The sequence below is a fragment of the Heterodontus francisci genome, chromosome 8, assembly GCF_036365525.1.
Source record: "Heterodontus francisci isolate sHetFra1 chromosome 8, sHetFra1.hap1, whole genome shotgun sequence".
Classification (NCBI taxonomy): Eukaryota; Metazoa; Chordata; class Chondrichthyes; order Heterodontiformes; family Heterodontidae; genus Heterodontus; species Heterodontus francisci.
Window position 1 is genome coordinate 80,118,080 of NC_090378.1, and position 18,787 is coordinate 80,136,866.

Here is an 18,787-nt window from a genome sequence, read left to right on the forward strand (position 1 = left end):
TCAGAGTGAAGCTGGTGACCACAAGCTAAGCAGCTCTTTTCCCTCTGGTTAAATTAAGTGATATTTCTGCAGCAGCAGGCTGGACCTGTGGCTTCAATTGACTGCTGGTCAGATGATTAACACTGAATTAATGTGACCACAGGTGTCTATGCACCGGAGAGTATGGGTGTAATGTTTTGAAGCCGCCCTCACCATCAATCGAGTGTAATTGTTGTAAACTCGCCTTTCCAACCTGGGGTCATGGCCAGTTTTGTGTGCGGGGAATGGTTCGAGCAAAGGGACTGTTGAACTAATATAAAATGTTGTGGGTGCTTGAGTGTTACACAGTTATGGATGCAAATCACTTATGCTTAAAATTCTGTGATCCTTTGCTCTATTTGGTTTGATTCCATCCAGATTAAGCTGTCACCTGGGAAGAAATAAGGCAGAAACACTAGGCCAGTATGTTTAAGAACATTCAATTGTGGAAGCTTATCAGTTCTTAATGTGACTCATACGGATACTAAAAAATGCATTCCATGAAACAGAAAATACAGTGCAGGTCTCAAATGAGGATACATTTTTAAAAATCGCAATAAAACATCAGAAAAATTTGTTTCCCACTGTAACTAAATTGCTGGGCATAATTTACAGTCCTTTTGAATCCCCATAATTTCAGGAAACTCAAATGTATGTCTATTCATCGCACCATTTGTATCTGTTCCTTTAGCTATCTAGGTCCTATGCTCTGGAATTCCATCCCAAAACTTCTTCACCTCTCCACCTCTCCTCTTTTATGATGTTACTTCAAACCTATCTCTTTGACCAAGTATTTGGTCACCTATCCTAATGTCTCCTTCCTGCCTGCTTATTCTCCTGAGATACACCTTGAGATGTTCCACTATATAAATGCAAGTTGTTGTTGTTTAGCATGGAGGCATTGTAGATGAGCAGGGTTTGATGGATGGGCTCAAATGGTCAAGGGAATTCAAATGTAATGTAATTACATGCATAATACACTTGTACACATATTTACATGATCTTTCATGCAGGCTGTTTGTTTTACACTCTGAATATATGTACCCAGGGATAGGCACTGACACGTTGCACCACGGACATTTGATGAAATTATTGACCCAGCCACAGATGTGGGGGCAGTTAATCTGCATATAACGTGTATAGCCAACCTAATGCCATCAAAACACAATCCAATTTAAAACAAATTTCTCCCTATAAATAAAGTAACTAAGCATACTAACATCAATGGAGAGCAACACAACCGTATTAACTAGCTAGCAAGCAAAATAGTATGCAATGCCAATGCAAATTAGTTTTGTTGACGGAATAGAGCTAGCTACACCATATCACGGAGCGTTAGATGGACCTTATTGGATGACCTCTGTGGATTCACCCTGTGTCAGGAGTGCTAATTCATCCAATAAACCATAAAACTCAAGGAGACGATTGTTATTGTGGTCATTGAGGTGAGGCAGTAAAAAAATCAGCAATAGGAAGACGGACCAACACTGCTGTTGACACAAGACAATTTAACCTATGATGGTCTCTGTGCAACTTCTCCACCTGTTTATAATACGTGTTTGAAGATAGGGCAGCCAACAAAAGGGCAGTGATCTCCAAATCAGGATAATTTTATAGGGTGAAGCAGATAGTGCTTCAGAAGAGTCTCATGTAAGACAGAAAAACCAGAGTGGGACATGAAAGGACAGAGATATTAACGTTAGGTAGCCAAGACTAGTTAACTCATCTTGACAGGCTGTTAAACCAGGTCATGGATTCTAAAATACAGAAACAACAGAATCTCTCATGGACAAAATGCTATTTGTTCACCAAAGCCAGTCTCAAAAGTAGATAAACACAATTACAAATAAAGAGCATCCTTCAGTTCCTCCAATAAAATGATTCTCTTAAATTCACTTATGGCTATATCTCAGTCTATCACTGTCAATTCTGATTCAGCTCTGACAAGATAATTATTGACAAAAAGTTTTTTTGCAAAACATTGAGCAGTTTTTACATGTATTATTCGGTTACAAAATGTTTAGTCACTATTTGTAAGTACAATCTTGCACTCCAGGCTAACCAATTTATGTTCAAGCCAAATCTATTACCTGTCAGCAAGCATGCAGTTTTAACGTAATGTAATTATATGATACAAACAACTTTCAAATGACATTGTCCACTCAGTTTATCTGCCCTCAAACTGGATAGTAAATGATGCACATTGCAGTTACTGATCTGTGACATACTTGTAAAACTTGCCCTTTAATCCAATTCACAGCAAAAAAAAAGTTAATGACAGTTTCTAACATGGTCATTGAAACCTAATAAATTTTTACTCTGTCTTCCCTGACAGTTTTTAAAACTGCAAATGCAGCCTAGATTTGTTAAGGAATTGTAGACAGTCCATCATAAATTAAGGTTTATTAAAGCTATCTGTTACATTGTATTTACTAACTATTGTATATGTGTTAGCCCATCTTGTTTTTGCCAATATTACTCAACCCCATTACACCGTACAGTTGTATTCATGAGGAACTTACAGTGCTGACTTCTGGAGATTCCTTAGATTTTTTTCCCGGTTTTCCCCTCAATGCAAGTCCTGGAACAATGTAATTCCAAATGGATAACAGCGGAATTGTGACATTCATATAGAAGTAAAAGGTCCAGCATAGTTCAACATGTCACTGAGCTTGTATCCTAGGTGAAAGTAATGCATGCCAGAGTGCAGAAATTGAGACATTCCATAAGTGACTTTTGCCATTTTAAAATGAGTTTACATAATACTAGCCTTTACACTTGTGTTTTAAAATAACCTAGCTGCTAGGTTATTTTAAAACATAAGGTTAAAAGCTTGGAACAGGGGTGTGCAACCTTTTCACGTAGGGGGACACATTACAATTTTTGCTGAATGGAATGTACAGCCTGTGGAATGTGGGAAGTCATGGATGCACCTTATGCAAGACAAGCACATCTGCAGGAAGTGTCACCGGTTGCAGAAGCTTGAGCTCTGGATTTCGGAACTCATGCGGCGGCTGGAGTCACTGTTGTGCATCCGCAAGGTGGAGGACTACGTGGATAGCACATTTAGGGAGGTGGTCACACCACAGGTTAGGAGCCAGCTGGTAGATAGGGAATGGGTGACTGCCAGGCAGTCTAAGAAAATCAGGCAGGTATTGCAGGAGTCCCCTGATATGATCGACTTGCTAATCGGTTTTACATTTTGGATACTGGTGAGGGTGATGGTTCCTCAGAGGAGTGCAGTCGGAGCCACATTTGTGGCACCACAGGTGGCTCAGCTGCACTGGAGGGGAGGAAGAGAAGTGGAAGAACAATAATGATAGTGGATTCATTAGTTAGGGGAACAGACAGGCGTTTCTGCGTCAGTAAACGTGACTCCAGGATGGCGTATTGCCTCCCTGGTGCCAGGGTCAAGGATGTCACGGTTAGGCTGCAAGACATTCTTCTGGGGGAGGGTGAACAGCCAGAAATCATGGTCCACATTGGCACCAATGACATAGGTAAGAAGGGGGATGAGGTCCTGAAAGCAGATTTTAGGGAGCTAAGAAGGAGATTAAAAAGCAGGACCTCAAAAGCAGTGATCTCAGGAATACTCCCAGTTCCATGTGCAAGTGAGAATAGGAATAGGAGAATTGAACGATTGAATATGTGGCTGGATAAGTAGTTTAGGAGGGAGGCCTTATTATTATTCCCTATCTACCTGCAGGCTCCTAACCCTGTGGTGTGACCACCTCCCTAAATGTGCTATCCACGTAGTCCTCCACCTTATGGATGCACAACAGTGACTCCAGCTGCCGCTTGAGTTCCGAAACCTGGAGTTCAAGCTTCGGCAGCCGGTGACACTGCCTGCAGATGTGTTTGTCTAGGACACAGGTGTGTCCATGACTTCCCACATTCCACAGGCTGTACATTCCATTCAGCAAAGCTGCCCTTTGCAGACTATTCATTATAAGATTTCCGAGACATTGGGACTGATTCTGGGGCAGGTGGGACCTGTACAAGATGGACGGGTTGCATCTTAGCAGGGCTGGGACAAATATCCTCGAAGGGAGATTTGCTAGTGCTGTTGAGGAGGGTTTAAACTAAATTGTCAGGGGGATAGGAATCTGAGAGGGAGCTCAGATTGGAGGGAAGCAGAATTGGCAACTTGTCTGTGGTGTGGGAACCAGGAGCAAGTATTAGAGAGGAATACCAAGGTGCACAGAATACTGAAGGAGATAGACAGCACAAGAGTAGGGAATAATACGTTATTGGGTTGGGTCAGAGTAAAGGAGAAAGTAATGAAATAAAAACAAAAAGTGTTGGAAATACTCAGCAGGTCTGGCAGCATCCGTGGAGAAAGAAGCAGAGTTAACATTGCAGGTCAGTGACCTTTCATCAGAACTAGCAAAGGTCAGAAATGTAATAGGTTTTCAGCAAATAAAGCAGGGGTGGGGTAAAAGATAACAAAAGGAAGGTGTTGATAGGACAGAGGGTCACAGAGAATAACTGACCAGAAGTTCATGGAGCAAAGGCAAGAGCCCTGAGTATTTCCAGCATTTTTTATATTTATTTCAGATTTCCATCATCTGCAGTATTTTGCTTTTATGAGAAAGTAATGAAGTCTGAATCAGGGTTAATGTGCATGTATGTGAATGAACGGAGTGTGGTTAATAAGACTGGTGAGGTACAGGCGCAGATTGCCATGTGGAAATATGATGTTGTAGCCATAACAGAGACCTGGCTGAAAGAAGGGCAGGACTGGGTTTTAAATATTCCTGGATACAAGGTGTTCAGGGAAGATAGGAAAGGGAAAAGAGGGGGAGGGGTGGCGGAATTGATTAAGGAGAGCATTGCAGTGCTGGAGAAAAAGGATGTCCCAGAAGGGTCGAGGACAGAATCAATTTGGCTAGAGCTAAGGAACAAAAAAGGTGTAGTTACATTGCTCGGTGTTGTCTATAGGCCACCAGCTAGTGGGAAGGACGTGGAGGAACAAATTTGCTAGGAAATTACAGAGAGGTACAAAAATTGTACGGTGGTTATAATGGGGGACTTTAATTATCCAAACATAGACTGGGATAATAGTAGTGTAAAGGGCAGTGAGGGGCAAGTGTTCCTAGAGTGTGTTCAGGAAATTTTTCTACAACAGTATGTTTCTAGTCCAATGAGAAAGGAGGTACTGCTAGATCTGGTTCTTGGGAATGAGGTGGGCCAAGTGGATCAAGTATCAATAGGAGAGGATTTAGGGGATAGTGATCATTGTGTCATAAGGTTGAGGCTGACTATGGAAAAGGACGAAGAGCAATCCAGGATAAAAATAATTAACTGGGAGAAGGCCAACTTCAGTGGGGTAAGAATGGAGCTGGGGTGAATAAGTTGGAGTCAAAAGCTGGCAGGTAAACCAGTAGATGAACAATGGACTACCTTCAAAGAAGAAATAGTTCGGGCACAGTCAAGGTATCTTCCCTCGAAGGAGAAAAGGAGAGCAAACAAATCCAGAGCTCCCTGGATGACCCAAAGAGGTAGAGATAAAGATAAAGAAGAAAAAGTGTGACAGATGCCAGGTAGAAAATACTATTGAGAACCAGACTGAATATAGAAGGTCCAGAGGGTAAGTGAAAAAGCAAATAAGAGAAGCACAGAGAGAGCATGAAAAGAGACTGGCAGCTAGCATTAAAAGAAATCCCAAAGTTTTCTATAGGCATATAAATAGTAAAAGGGTGGTAAAAGGAGGAGTGGGGCTGATTAGGGACCATAAATGGGATTTACTCATGGAGGCAGAGGGCATAGCTGAGGTATTAAATTAATATTTTGCAGCTGTCTTTACCAAGGAAGAAGATGCAACCCAGGCAATGTTGAAAGAGGAGGTAAGTCAGATACTAGAGGGGTTTAAAATCGATAAGGAGGAAGTATTAGATAGGTTGTTGTCATGCAGACCCCACCTGCCAAGAATGAGGCATGTTAATTTTGTCATATGAACATTGATTTTTAACTGTTGCTGGAGTGAAGAAATGACTTGTTTGAACATCACCAGACACTAGGCTGGAAGAACATTTGCATACTAAGAGATGCTGCTTGTAGAGACAAAGGACTATTCCCTGCTCCAATTAACCCAAATGGATTTTGAATTCCAGCCATTGAAGGGGTAAGGAAGCGCATTCCAGGGCCTGCTAAGATGATGCAATCCACAAAGCCAGGACTGGTTAAACCAGCTGGTCACATGACTAACTGGCTGATCCAGTTTTTTTTGAACTAGCCACAGGACAGTTTGAATTCAGAAGGCAGTTTTGAAACTGAAGCTGGAACAAGGAAGCCTCTCTCTCTCTTTCTCTCACTTTCTCCCCAAGCCACCGGACCCATGGAAGACACATAAACCTGAAGAGAGAAAAGACTCCTACATCGGAACAAGTTGAAGCGTGAACTGGGCCCCGACGAATTGCAAGACTTACCGGCAACCAAAGACTCCACATTGAACTCAAAGGACTGTAACTACCAGATATTCTCTCAAACTTTTCCCCTTTATTCCTTCTATTTTTTTCTGTCTCTATCTGCGTGTGTGTTTATTGCATTTGCATGCTAGCATGGTCGTGTCGCATATTCATAGTCGTTAACCAGATTAAAGTTTAAGATTAATAAACTTCCACCTTGTTTAAATCTAAGGAAATCTGTTTGATTTCTTTGCCTTACAATTGGAGCTAAAAAATCACGGTGTTTTAAAATTAAAACCTGTTAAAGTTAAACAAGGCAAAGGCTGAGAGGGAACCCCTAGACTCCTCCTCACCTGGTCGTAATACTATCTGTACTTAAAGTAGATAAATCACCAGGGCCGGATGAGATGCATCCGAGGATACTGAGGGAAGTGAGCGTGGAAATCGTAGATGCACTGGCCATAATTTTTCAGTCTTCCTTAGACTCGGGACTGGTGCCAGAGGACTGGAGAATTGCCAGCATTACACCCTTATTCAAAAAAGGGTGTAAAGATAAGCCCAGCAACTACAGGCCTGTCAGTTTAACTTCGGTGATGGGAAAACTTCGGGACAAAATCATTAGTTTTGTGGACAAATGTGAGCTAATTAAGGAAAACCAGCATGGATTTCTTAAAGGAAAATCATGTTTAACTAACTTGTTGGGGTTTTTTGAGGAGATAACAGAGAGGGTTGGTGAGGGCAATGATGTTGATGTGGTGTACACGGACTTTCAAAAGGCATTTGGTACAGTGCCACACAACAGACTTGTGAGCAAACTTGTAGCTCACGGAATAAGAAGGACGGTAGCAACATGTATACGAATTTGGCTGAGTGACAGGAAACAAACAGTAGTGGTTAATGGAATTTTTTGAGGATGGAGGAAGGGTTGTAGTGGAGTTCCCCAGGGATCAGTGTTGGGACCCTTGCTTTTCCTGATATATATTAATCACCTGGACCATGGTGTACCGGGCACAATTTCAAAGTTTGCAGATGATACAAAACTTGGAAGCATTGTGACCTGTGAGGAGGATAGTGTAGAACTTCAAAAGGACATAGACAAGTTGGTGGAATGGGCAGACAGGTGGCAGATGAAGTTCAATACAGAGAAATGTGAAGTGATCATTTTGGTAGGAAGAACATGGAGAGACAATATAGAATAAAGGGTGCAATTCTAAAGAGTGTGCCCCGTCTCTCTCCCTCTCTCTCTGCCCCCTCTCTCTCTCTCTGCCCCCTCTCTCTGCCATATCTTTCTTTGCCCCCTCCCTCTCTCTGGTATATATGTGCATAAGTCATTGAAGGTGGCAGGACAGGTTGAGAGAGCGGTTAATAAAGCATACAGTATCCTAGGCTTTATTAATAGGGACATAGAGTAAAGGAGCAAGAAAGTTATGTTGAACTTGTATAAGACTTGTATAAGGTCCAATCTAGACCTCCTTTGTTATCTCTTGCCCCACCCCCACCTCACTTGCTTATAACCTGTGACTTTTCTAATATTTGTCAGTTCCGATGAAGGGTCACTGACCCAAAACGTTAACTCTGCTTCTCTTTCCACAGATGCTGCCAGACCTGCTGAGTGGTTCCAGCATTTCTTGTTTTTATTTCAGATTTCCAGCATCCGCAGTATTTTGTTTTTATTGTATAAGACACTAGTTCAGCCCCAGCTGAAGTATTGCGTCCAATTCTGGGCGCCGCACTTGAAGAAAGACGTGAGGGCATTGGAGAGAATACAGAAAAGATTTATGAGAATGGTTCCAGGGATGAGAAATTTCAGTTATGAAGATAGATTGGAGAAGTTAGGACTGTTTTTCTTGGAGAAGAGAAGGCTGAGAGGTGTTTTGATAGAGCTATTCAAAATCATGAGGGGTCTGGACAGAGTAGATAAGGAGAAATTGTTCCCACTTGTGAAAGGATCGAGAATGAGGGCACACAGATTTAAAGTATTTGGTAAGAGAAGCAAAAGTGACATGAGGAAAAACTTTTTCACGCAGTGAGTGGTTAAGGTCCGGAATGTGTTGCCTGAGAACGTGGTGAAGGCAGATTCAATTGAAGCATTCAAAAGGGAATTAGACAATTATATGAAAAGGAAGAATGTGTAGGGTTATGGGAAGAAGGCAGGGGAACGGAACTGAGGGAGTTGCTATTTCAGAGTGCCGGTGCTGACATGATGGGCCAAATGGTCTGCTTCTGCACTGCAACAATTCTGTTATTCTCTCGGTCTCCCTCTCTCTGTCCCCCCTCTCTCTCTGCCACCCTCTCTCTCTCTTCCCCTCTCTCTCCTCCCCTCTCTCTCTCTTCCCCCCCTCTCCATTCCCTCACTGCTCCCTCTCTCTCTCTGCCTCCTCTCTCTGTCCCTCTCTCTCTTCCCCTCCTTTCCTCCATCTCTGCCCCCTTCCCTCCCTCTCTGCCCTCTCTCTTTCTGCCCACCTCTCTGCTCCCCTCTCTGCCCCAATCTCTCTCTCCGCCCTCTCTCTCTGCCCCAATCTCTCTCTCTGTCCCCTCTGTCTCTCTCTCCCCTCTCTCTTGCTCCCCCATCTCTCTCTCCCCTATCTCTCTCTGTTTCTGAGAAATCGCATTCGTTGCCCTTACTACAGCATCTACTGATGAACTGGTCTATTGATTCCTGTGGCTGTTGCCTGGAGGACATCAATTCCAGATGGTGAATTCTAAAACTCACTCTTAATTGGAGCTGATCTTCTAGCACTTTTGATATCTTTGTGGGATCTTTCTGGTCCTTTTCAGATAAGCCAGAGGTGATGATTCTGTGTTATCCCTCATTTCAAACTGCTATTTTTAATTTTTTTATTTTTTTTTATTTAGAGATACAGCACTGAAACAGGCTTTAGTATTGTTAGAGCTTGCTTCTCTGGTTCTACCATCACTTGGTCTATGAAGCATAACTGCATTCTTTGTTTAAAATGTTTGAACTCTGATAGGATATCCATGGATTTCCAGTTCATACTGGGAAATTTGGTATCCATCTTTCTGTTGTTCTTTTGCTTAAAGACATGTTTTAAGACATGTTCTATGTCTCAGCACTGTTTCCTATTTAAGAAATTCTCTGTTATTTAGACTAGCTGCTTGGATTGAGAGGAACAGGTGTTTGACAGTGCTCTGTATTTACCTTGCTTGCAGCACTTAAGTATGTCTGTTTACACAGCTGTTCAATAGGCAGTTGAATTACTTTTTTTGCTAGAGTTTGTTTATGTTCTTCACACTCGAGTGGTTTAATGGTATTTTTATAGCTGTGGCTGCATGAATGGGAGCTCTTCTTCACACTCAAGTGATTTAATGAGTTTTTCAAACCTTGGCTGCACAGGTGAGTCTCTGCAGTGAATGGGGTTTTCCCACGCTTTTTGGAATCGGATGCCTCCTATTATGGCACCGATCTCAATCAGCCTGGTGGGGAGTCGGGTCTTCCCCATTTTTTTATCACTGACTCTTTAGAAAAAGATCAATCCTTTAAGCACTTCGAGGCTTGTTTTTTTTTAAACCAGTATCTCCCCCCAAGTCTCTGACTTCATAGATTCAACCTGTCAGGAGGCTTCACAGCTCTCGCTGATCTTGTTGTTGAGATATGTGGAAGATTGGTAGTCTTTCCCAAATCTCCTGTGTCTTGACTTGGATGGCCTTTGTTGAGGTTTGTAGTATTCGGTGCTTTTTGAATTTCCAATTCAACATTTGAGTTGTTTAAATGTATGACCGATTGATGTCTTTGCTGCAATAAAATAAGATTCTGTCTATTTCTCCGTATAGTACCTTCTTGAGAACGTAGTATATAAGATTGTTGTTGATTCTCGTCTTTCTGGAGAATTACTCCTCTATTTTGGTCTCGTACCCATAGCATTTGCCCTTCTGACAACTTCGGTAGGTTTCTGGTATGGTATCACCTGTTATAATTATGGGTTTGTTCGTTTCGATACGACTTTTCTTTGTCTTGTACTCTCTGATAACCCTTGCTTTGTAACTCTGGAAATAATTTCTTGGGTAGAATTGTAAGTTGTGTTCGAAGTTTTATTCCCATTAAGAGTTCTGATGGCGCTAATCCACATAATAATGGAGTCGCCCTGTAGGTCAGTAGTGCTCTTTGGAAATCTTGATTTTTCTTCAACATAGTTTTCATGGTTCTGACTGCTTGCTCAGCTTCTCCATTTGATTGTGGATACTTAGGAGAACTTGTTAAATGAACAAATCCCCATTTTTCTGCAAAAATGCATGAAGTAATCGATTCCAAATTGTGATCCATTATTGGATACTATCTGATCAGGTATACCATGTGTTGCAGAAACTTCAGGCAAAACTCTGATGACTGCTTCAGTTGTTATTGTGTACATCCATTTAACTTGAGATGTAATCAACTATAATTAGATAGGATCTCCCCTCAAAGAAGAATAAATCCATCGCCAACCGTCCCCATGGTCTAGTTGGGAATTGGGTCAAAATTAGAGGTTCTCTTTGATCTTAACATAGAACATAGAACAGTACAGCACAGTACAGGCCCTTCGGCCCACGATGTTGTGCCAAACCTTTAACCTACTCTAACATCAAACTACCTACATACCCTTCATTCTACTATCATTCATGTACCTATCCAAGAGTCGCTTAAATGTCCCTAATGTATCTTCTTCTACTACCACCGCTGGCAGTGCATTCCACGCACCCACCACTCTCTGTGTAAAGAACCTACCTCTGACATCTCCCCGAAACCTTCCTCCAATCACCTTAAAATTATGCCCCCTGGTGATAGTCCTTTCTGCCCTGGGAAAAAGTCTCTGGCTATCCACTCTATCTATGCCTCTCATCATCTTGTACCCCTCTATCAAGTCACCTCTGATCCTTCTTCGTTCCAATGAGAAAAGCCCTAGCACCCTCAACCTTTCTTCGTAAGACATGCCCTCCAGTCCAGGCAGCATCCTGGTAAATCTCCTCTGTACCCTCTCTAAAGCTTCCACATCCTTCCTATAATGAGGCGACCAGAGCTGAACACAATATTCCAAGTGTGGTCTAACCAGGGGTTTATAGAGCTGTCCTCACAAACGACCAGGTCCCTCACCTAGTGAATACTGATCTTGTCTCTAAACTGCGGATACGTCACAATTCAAAATCAGTTCTTGGATATCCTTCGAGATTCTTGGCCACCACATAGATGCCTGAGCTCATGCTCTATATTTAGTTATGCCCATATGACACTGGTGTATTTTGTCCAAGATATCTACTCTGAGTGACTCTAGAATCACCAGTCTCTTGTCATATACCAATAAATCATCCACTATGGTAAAGTGTCTTCTATGTTTGAAGAAGATTTTCATCTTCTTATCCTTGGGACTCTGTTGTGGCCAACCTTGCTCGCAATTTTGGCGGACATAGATGCATTCTTCAGATGCGGACATAGATGCACTCTGTGCCTGACGAATTTGTTGGAGTCTATTTGAACTTGCTGGCCATTGTGTTGCAGTGACCTGCGAATATTACTCACCCGTTCGATTGATTTACAGGCAGCCATGCTTCTGTTCTACTGAGCTTCTTTCAGTCTCTTAAGGTCTGTTTTTTTTTTCTTTTCAGCTAGTTGTTTTAATTTTTTTCCCCTTCTGGCTGAAGGATGCAGCCCCAATTCTTTGTCAGAATCATTGAATCAAATCAGCTCCTGCATTTAGTCCAGGGAATCCTTCTCTGTGTGTTGGCAGCTTGGAAGATGATGCACATTTTCCTTCTTTTGCTCAGATGCTTGAAGGATGGTAGTTGCTTCAAGCTTTTTCTCTGGTCACCATCCTACTGCTGCCACCATATTATATGTTTGGTTATGTTTGCTGTCACCGTATTGTGTCTACTAGAGAGGTTCTTAGACTGTAGTATTTAAACATTAATATTTATTTCATAATAACTATATACACTCCAAACTAGCCTGTGTGTCTCCTGCAAAAGCCACGCTGTATCTGTTCTTGAGTCTCTCCCACATGATCTCTTACACCATCATGTTGGGTGGTAATCTTTACATGCACTCAAGATTAACCCCTTCATAACCTTATACTACAAGATCTAAGACTAAAAATGTAAATGGGGAAACCAAATCAGTTTTATGATCTTCAAGTTTGATAAATCAACACATTCTATATATTTTGCTGGGGAACCATAGATATGACTGCAATGCATGAGTCCAAATGGTTTTATTTATTATGCATTGATAGCACAGATATTACCACTCCTTTTAAAAAAAAAACTTATTTTACCCAATATTAAGAATTGTGGGTAAGAGTTACTGCCTTTCAGCATGGGGGAAGGGGAGCACAGAAGAAAGATATAGGAAGAATGCAAGAGAGATAGAAGTCTGATAGTGACATAACTACACAGGACTTTGTGACCTCTTGCAGGTACTGGCATGTAGAGGAACTTGTTTTTTTTAGTCACTGTTGATTTTGAAATACAGCTCTTAAAATAATGTTTCCTCTTACCCGAATATTCCTGTAGGCATTTATATATTGTAGCAGACATAACCCTTATGATGGTAACAAGAACAACTTGCACTTATGCAAATGTGCCGGGCATTCTAATTGATGAGATTTGATAAAAGAAATAAAATAAATGATTTGTAATGTTCTACCCTTTTTGATTACAGATTGCTCTCTATTGCCTTACTTCACTAAGTACTAACCCTGATTTTTTTTTAACTGCCATAAACACTGAACATTTTATTCAAAGTACTTGCAATAAAATGTTGCCATGACTCATAATTTATTTGCAGATTATTCTTCCACAATATGGTGACAAAGGTATCTACATATCTGGCAGAAAGAAATGGTATTCAATTCTTGTCAACCAGAATTTAGTCATTCCCATCACTATAACATTGGTGAGTCAGTCTTGGTTTCCTGCTGCTGAGGCTCCACTGTTTTTCGTACTTCAGCTACAGCAGTGGTCACTAAAGATTTCTGGGGGGTACCAGTTGACATGACATTAAGGAGTTCAAAAGGAAGAGGCAGGATGACAGTAGATGTTTTCTCAGCAGAGAGCGCATGCAGTGTGTGAAGGTAGCGCAGCTGGACAGCGGCAGAAGACCCAGACAGAATGTCTGCTGCAGTTTTCAGGGCTACCGAGGCCTCCTTCTCAGCTTCAGCCGCAATCACCTGCAATTCATTTACAAGAGTTTGAGAGTTAGGCTAACCACAAATCATTTCATTTGCAGAAACTGATGCTTTTCTTAGTTCTTAGGATGAAGGATATTTCATTAAATTGGTCCTTCTGTAAGGCAAAAAGAATTCAGTCCGACTCTGATTCATACAACAGACAAAACAGGTGATTCTTGACAAACAAAGGAGTCGAAGGGTATCAGACATAGGCAGGAAAGTGGAGTTGAGTCCATAAACAGATCAGCCATGATCGTATGGAATGGTGGAACAGGCTCGAGGGACTGAACGGCCTACTCCTGCTCCTAGCTCTTATGTCATATGTTCATATGTATGTATGAGTTTCCGTTCTATTCCCCAGAAACGAGCAGCATTACCATTATATTGTTGCTGCTTCTCCCATCGTCATTTCTAGAGAGACAAAAACACCTAGATAGTTATTTTTCCTTTTAAGAAATAGGATATTAGAATGGTTTCAGCACAGAAGGAGGCCATTTGGCCTGTCGTGTCCATGCCAGCTCTCTGCAAGAACAACTCACCTAGACCCACACACCCGTCTTCCTCATAGCCCTGTAATTTCTTTTGCTTCATTTAATTATCCAATTCTCTTTTGAAGGCCTTGATTGAATCTGTCTCCACCACATCCTCAGGCAGAGCATTCCAGATCCTAACCACGCACTGCATAAAAAGGTTTTTCCCCATATCACCGTTGCTTCTTTTGCTAATCACCTTATATCGATGTCCTCTGGTTCTCAACCCTTCTGCCAATGGGAATAGTTTCTCCCAATCTACTCCATCTAGACCCCTCATGATTTTGAACACCTCTATCAAATCTCCTCTTAATCTTCTCCTCTCTAAGGACAACAACCCCAGCTTCTCCAATCTATCCATGTAACTGAAGTTTCTCATCCCTGGAACCATTACCATGAATTGTTTCTGCACCCTCTCTAATGCCTTCACATCTTTCCTAAAGTGTGGTGCCCAGAATAGGACACAATACTCCAGTTGAGGATGAACCAGGGTTTTAAACAGGCTCATAACTTCCTTGCTTTTGTACTGTATGGGATAGGAAACAAATGTTGGCCTTGCCAATGATGCTGACATCCCAGGAATGAATAAAATAAATAAATAAACAATTCTCCTGATCTGTCTGCTCCTATTCCAATTTCCACGTGACATGGGCAATAATCAAGAGGTTATTACCCTCGATGTCCTGCTTTTTAATTTAGAGCCTAACTCTTTATTCAACAATTATTTATAATTATGTTAAGTAATTTAACTAGTTAAACTACAAATGTAATACGGTACTTTAATTTCTCAGTCCTAGTTTAAACTACTGCCCTAGTTTAAAGAAAAAAATCCTTAAAACTCACCAATCAATCACCTATCTGCTCACCTAACTAATACCTCTAGACCTCAGCTTTCAGGTCTTGCTGTCTCTCGCTTCCTCTCTCAGACCACTCCTTGTTTTGTAAAATACCAGAACAGCACCTCTTCCCTCACTGCACCGAATTCCCTTGTTCACTAAATCCCTCAGGTTAAGTACTCTGTAGAAGCAGTATTCCATCAAGCTGAACTTTGTCCAACTTACTTACCGTGGGAGAGAGCAGCATTTAAAACCAGCACTGGAAGCACTGGCAGCAACAGACCAGCAAAGAACAGGAGGAGACAGGAGCCTTAAAAATACAGTGCAGGAAACACCAGGAGAGCAGCAAAGCACTGCGGGAGAGAGGAATTTTTAAAAACAGCATGGGAAACACAGGCAGCGGCAGAGCAGCAAAGCACAGCGGGAGAGAGGAGCAGCAGTGAGAGGCGGGGTTATATTGCGAAATGATGTCACAGGACAAAGAGTCATGTGAGGTGAGTACACTAGTAAGCTTTGAATTGTTGTTCTAATATGATTTTGTTTAAATTAATCAACTTTAAAGTAAGACTAGATCAGTTAATTAGCATATAACTAAAGCCAATTGCTAATTTACAATCTGTTCAATTAACTAATCAAATCTAGCGGTGAAGGTAAAATTAAATGGTATGGGATAGTAACACTACAGGGTTATGAATTTTTCAGTAAATTAAAATCTAAGGTATTTAGATAATAGGAGTTAAGTAAAAACATTTCAGTTAACCTCCCTAATAAGTGGCATCAGCACAAGAGAAGCAGCTGTTTGCTGAGTAGCTGGTCAGTCTATTTATTTAAGTCGTAAGTTTATAGTCAACTAAATAGAGGCATGGCAGGGCAGCTCGGTCCCATGGATTGCACATCCTGCTCCACATGAGAACTCCAGGATGCTTCTCGTGTCCTGGACAATCACAAGTGCAGGAAATGTCATGAGCTGCAGCAGCTTGAGCTCTGGGTTTCGGAACTTGAGCAGCAGGTAGCAACACTGCAGCGCATACACGAGGCTGAAAGTTTCATGGATATCACGTTTGTAGACATGATCACCCATGCAGCTTAAGGACTGGGCAGGTAGTGTAGGAGTTTCCTGAGTGCATCTCACTCTCCAACCAGTATTCTGTACTGAATATTGATGAGATTGATAGTTCCTCTGGGGTGTGCAGCCAGAGCTGAGTCCACGGCACCGCAGTTGGCTCAGCTGTACAGGGAGGCAGAAGGAAGATTGGAACAGCAATAGTGATAGGGGATTCTATGGTTAGAGGAATAAATAGGTGTCCACACACATGAATCCAGGGTGGTATGTTGCCTCACTGGTGCCAGGGTCAAGGGCGTCACTGAGCGGCTGCAGAACACTCTGAGGGGGTAGAATGAACAGCCAGTGGTCATAGTCCATATCTGTACCAATGATACAGGTAGAAAGAGTGATGAGGTCCTGCTGATAGAGTTTAGGGATCTAGAAAAGTAACTAGCAAGCAGGACCTCAAAGGTAGTAATCTCCAGATTACTTCCAGTACCACACGCAAGTGAGTATAGAGCAGATGAATGTGTGGCTGGAGAGATGGTGCAGGAGGGATTCCTATGACATTGGGACCGGTTCTGAGGGAAATGGGATTTGTACAGGCCAGACAGGTTGCACCTGAAAGAGCTGGGACCAATGTCCTTGTGGGGTGATTTGCTAGAGTTTTTGGGAAGGGTTTAAACTAACTTGGCAAGGGTGTGGGAACCAGAAGGTAATATTAGAGAGAAAAACCAAGGTGCACAGAGAATTGGAAGAGACAAATAAGAAATAGTAAGATATTATATGGGGTCAGAGTAAGAGGGAATGTAATAAGGTCTAAATTAAGTTTATTGTGAATGTATGTGAATGTGTGGAATGTGGTAAATAAGGTTGATGAACTGCAGGCACTGGTAGCCAAATAGGAATATGATGTCATGGTGACAATGGAGACCTGGCTCAAAAAAGAGTACGACTGGATACTAACTGTTCCTGGATGCAAGGTGTTCATGAGAGATAGGGAAGGAAAGAGAGGAGGAGGGTTCGTAGTATTGAATAAGGAGAACATTACGGTGCTTGGAGAGAGAGGATGGGCTGGATTTTAAAGCCCCTCTGCCACCAGGAATGATTGCCGGGGGTGGGGGCGCAATGAAGATCAGTGCGGCGGAGGCCCGCCACCGACCCCGTAGGCGACAGGCCCTGTACCGATCTTGACGGCAGCGGCAAGGCCTTGTGGCGCTGCCCTGCTGCTCGGCGACGGGACCCCCATTTAAACATGTAAACTAATTTACATACCTGATTTAATGAGGGTCCCGTCACCTCCTTGATCATTGCACGGATCTTCATTCGGGCGGCTGATAATGCCGCCGTTCGGGGAAACGTTGCGCGACACCTGCGGGGTGGGGGGGAGGAGGATTGTTTCTCTGTGTTGGAGTGGGGGAGTGTGGTGATATCACTGCAGATTGGTCGGAGTGGGGGGTGATGGGAAGGGGTAAAGGGCAAAGGTGCTGAAACTTTGGGGAGGAAAGGCCAAATTGTTAATAAACAAATTCCGGGGGGAAAAGGGCAGGAATGTTTTGAAATGCCATTGGGGGGTGGGGGGCGGGAATGAATTTAATGATAATTTAATTAATTTTTTTGGTAATTGAACTAACCTGGCCCTCTAATTTTAAAATCTCCATTAAGGACTGTAATGGCACTGGTGCCTGCGCATTGGTGCTGCTCGCCCACCCCCTCCAAGTGATCACGGGTATCAGTGATCATAGTACCATAAGGTTTAGGCTGGCTATGGAAAAGGGCAAGAGTAAAAATAATTAATTGAGGAAGGGCCACCTTCAATGGGATCGGATCTGGCCCAGGTAAATTGGAATCAAAGATTGGCAGGCAAAACTGTAATGGAACAATGGGTTGCCTTTAAAGAGGACATAGTTTGGATATATTCCCAAGATGGGTGGAAGTTAGGGTAAACAAATCCAGAACTCCCTGGATGACAAAAGAGATAGAGAGTAAGGTGAAGCTGAAAAGGGGTGTATAAAACGATCGTCAGGTGGATAATACAATTGAGAACCAGGCTGAATATAGAAGGTTCAGAGGGGAAGTGAAAAAACAAATAAGAGAAGCAAAGAGAGAGTATGAGAAGAGACCAGCAGCTAACAAAAAAAGTCTTCTATCGGCATATAAATAGTAAAAAGGTGGTAAAAGGAGGAGTGGGGCTGATTAAGGACCTAAAACTGGATTTCCGCATGGAGGCAGGGAGCACGGCTAGTGAAAGAGGAGGTAGTTGGTACACTGGATTGGCTAAAAATTAATAAAGAGGAGGTATTAGTTAGGCTGGCTGTACTTAGAGTTGATAAGTCACCAGGACTGGATGAGATGCACCCAAGGACACTGAGGGAAGTAGCTGAGGAAATTGCAGAGGCACTGCTCATAATTTTCCAATCCTCCTTTGATACAGGGGTGGTGCCAAAGGACTGGAGAATTGCAAATGTTACACCCTTGTTCAAAAAGTGTGTAAGGACAAACCTAGCAACTACAGGCCAGTCAGTTTAACCTCAGTGGTGGGAAAGCTTTTAAAAACAATAACTCAGGACAAAATAAGCAGTCACTTGGACAAATATGGAATAATTAAGGAAATCCAGCCCATATTTGTTAAGGGCAATTTATGCTTGACTAACTAGATTAAGTCTTTGATAAATTAACGGAGAAGGTTGCTGAGGGTAAAGTGGTAGATGTTGTATATGTGGACTTCCAAAAGGCATTTGACAAATTACCACATAATAGTCTTGTTCTTTTTTTTATTTATTCTGGGGATGTG

The 18,787-nt window shown here is 42.2% G+C and overlaps 2 protein-coding genes across 11 annotated transcripts in view; one reads left to right on the forward strand and one right to left on the reverse strand.

Moving 5' to 3' along the window:
• The window catches only part of axdnd1 (axonemal dynein light chain domain containing 1), a 344,655-nt gene that overhangs the window by 319,211 nt on the left and 6,657 nt on the right, over positions 1 to 18,787 (forward strand). The window lies entirely within an intron of this gene.
• LOC137372938 (podocin-like) overlaps positions 1 to 18,787 on the reverse strand; it is a 122,278-nt gene that overhangs the window by 50,269 nt on the left and 53,222 nt on the right. For 3 of the 10 annotated variants that reach the window (XM_068037465.1, XM_068037462.1, XM_068037458.1), the window contains one exon: positions 12,315 to 13,582. The exons of 4 other annotated variants lie outside the window; for them this stretch is intronic. In XM_068037465.1, coding sequence (XP_067893566.1) covers positions 13,298 to 13,582 — 285 coding nt within the window. In that variant the 3' untranslated portion in view covers positions 12,315 to 13,297. Of the gene's footprint in view, positions 1 to 2,130; positions 2,698 to 12,314; positions 13,583 to 18,787 lie in introns of those variants that run through there. 3 more of the 10 variants (XM_068037466.1, XM_068037470.1, XM_068037469.1) reach the window with 3 other exon arrangements.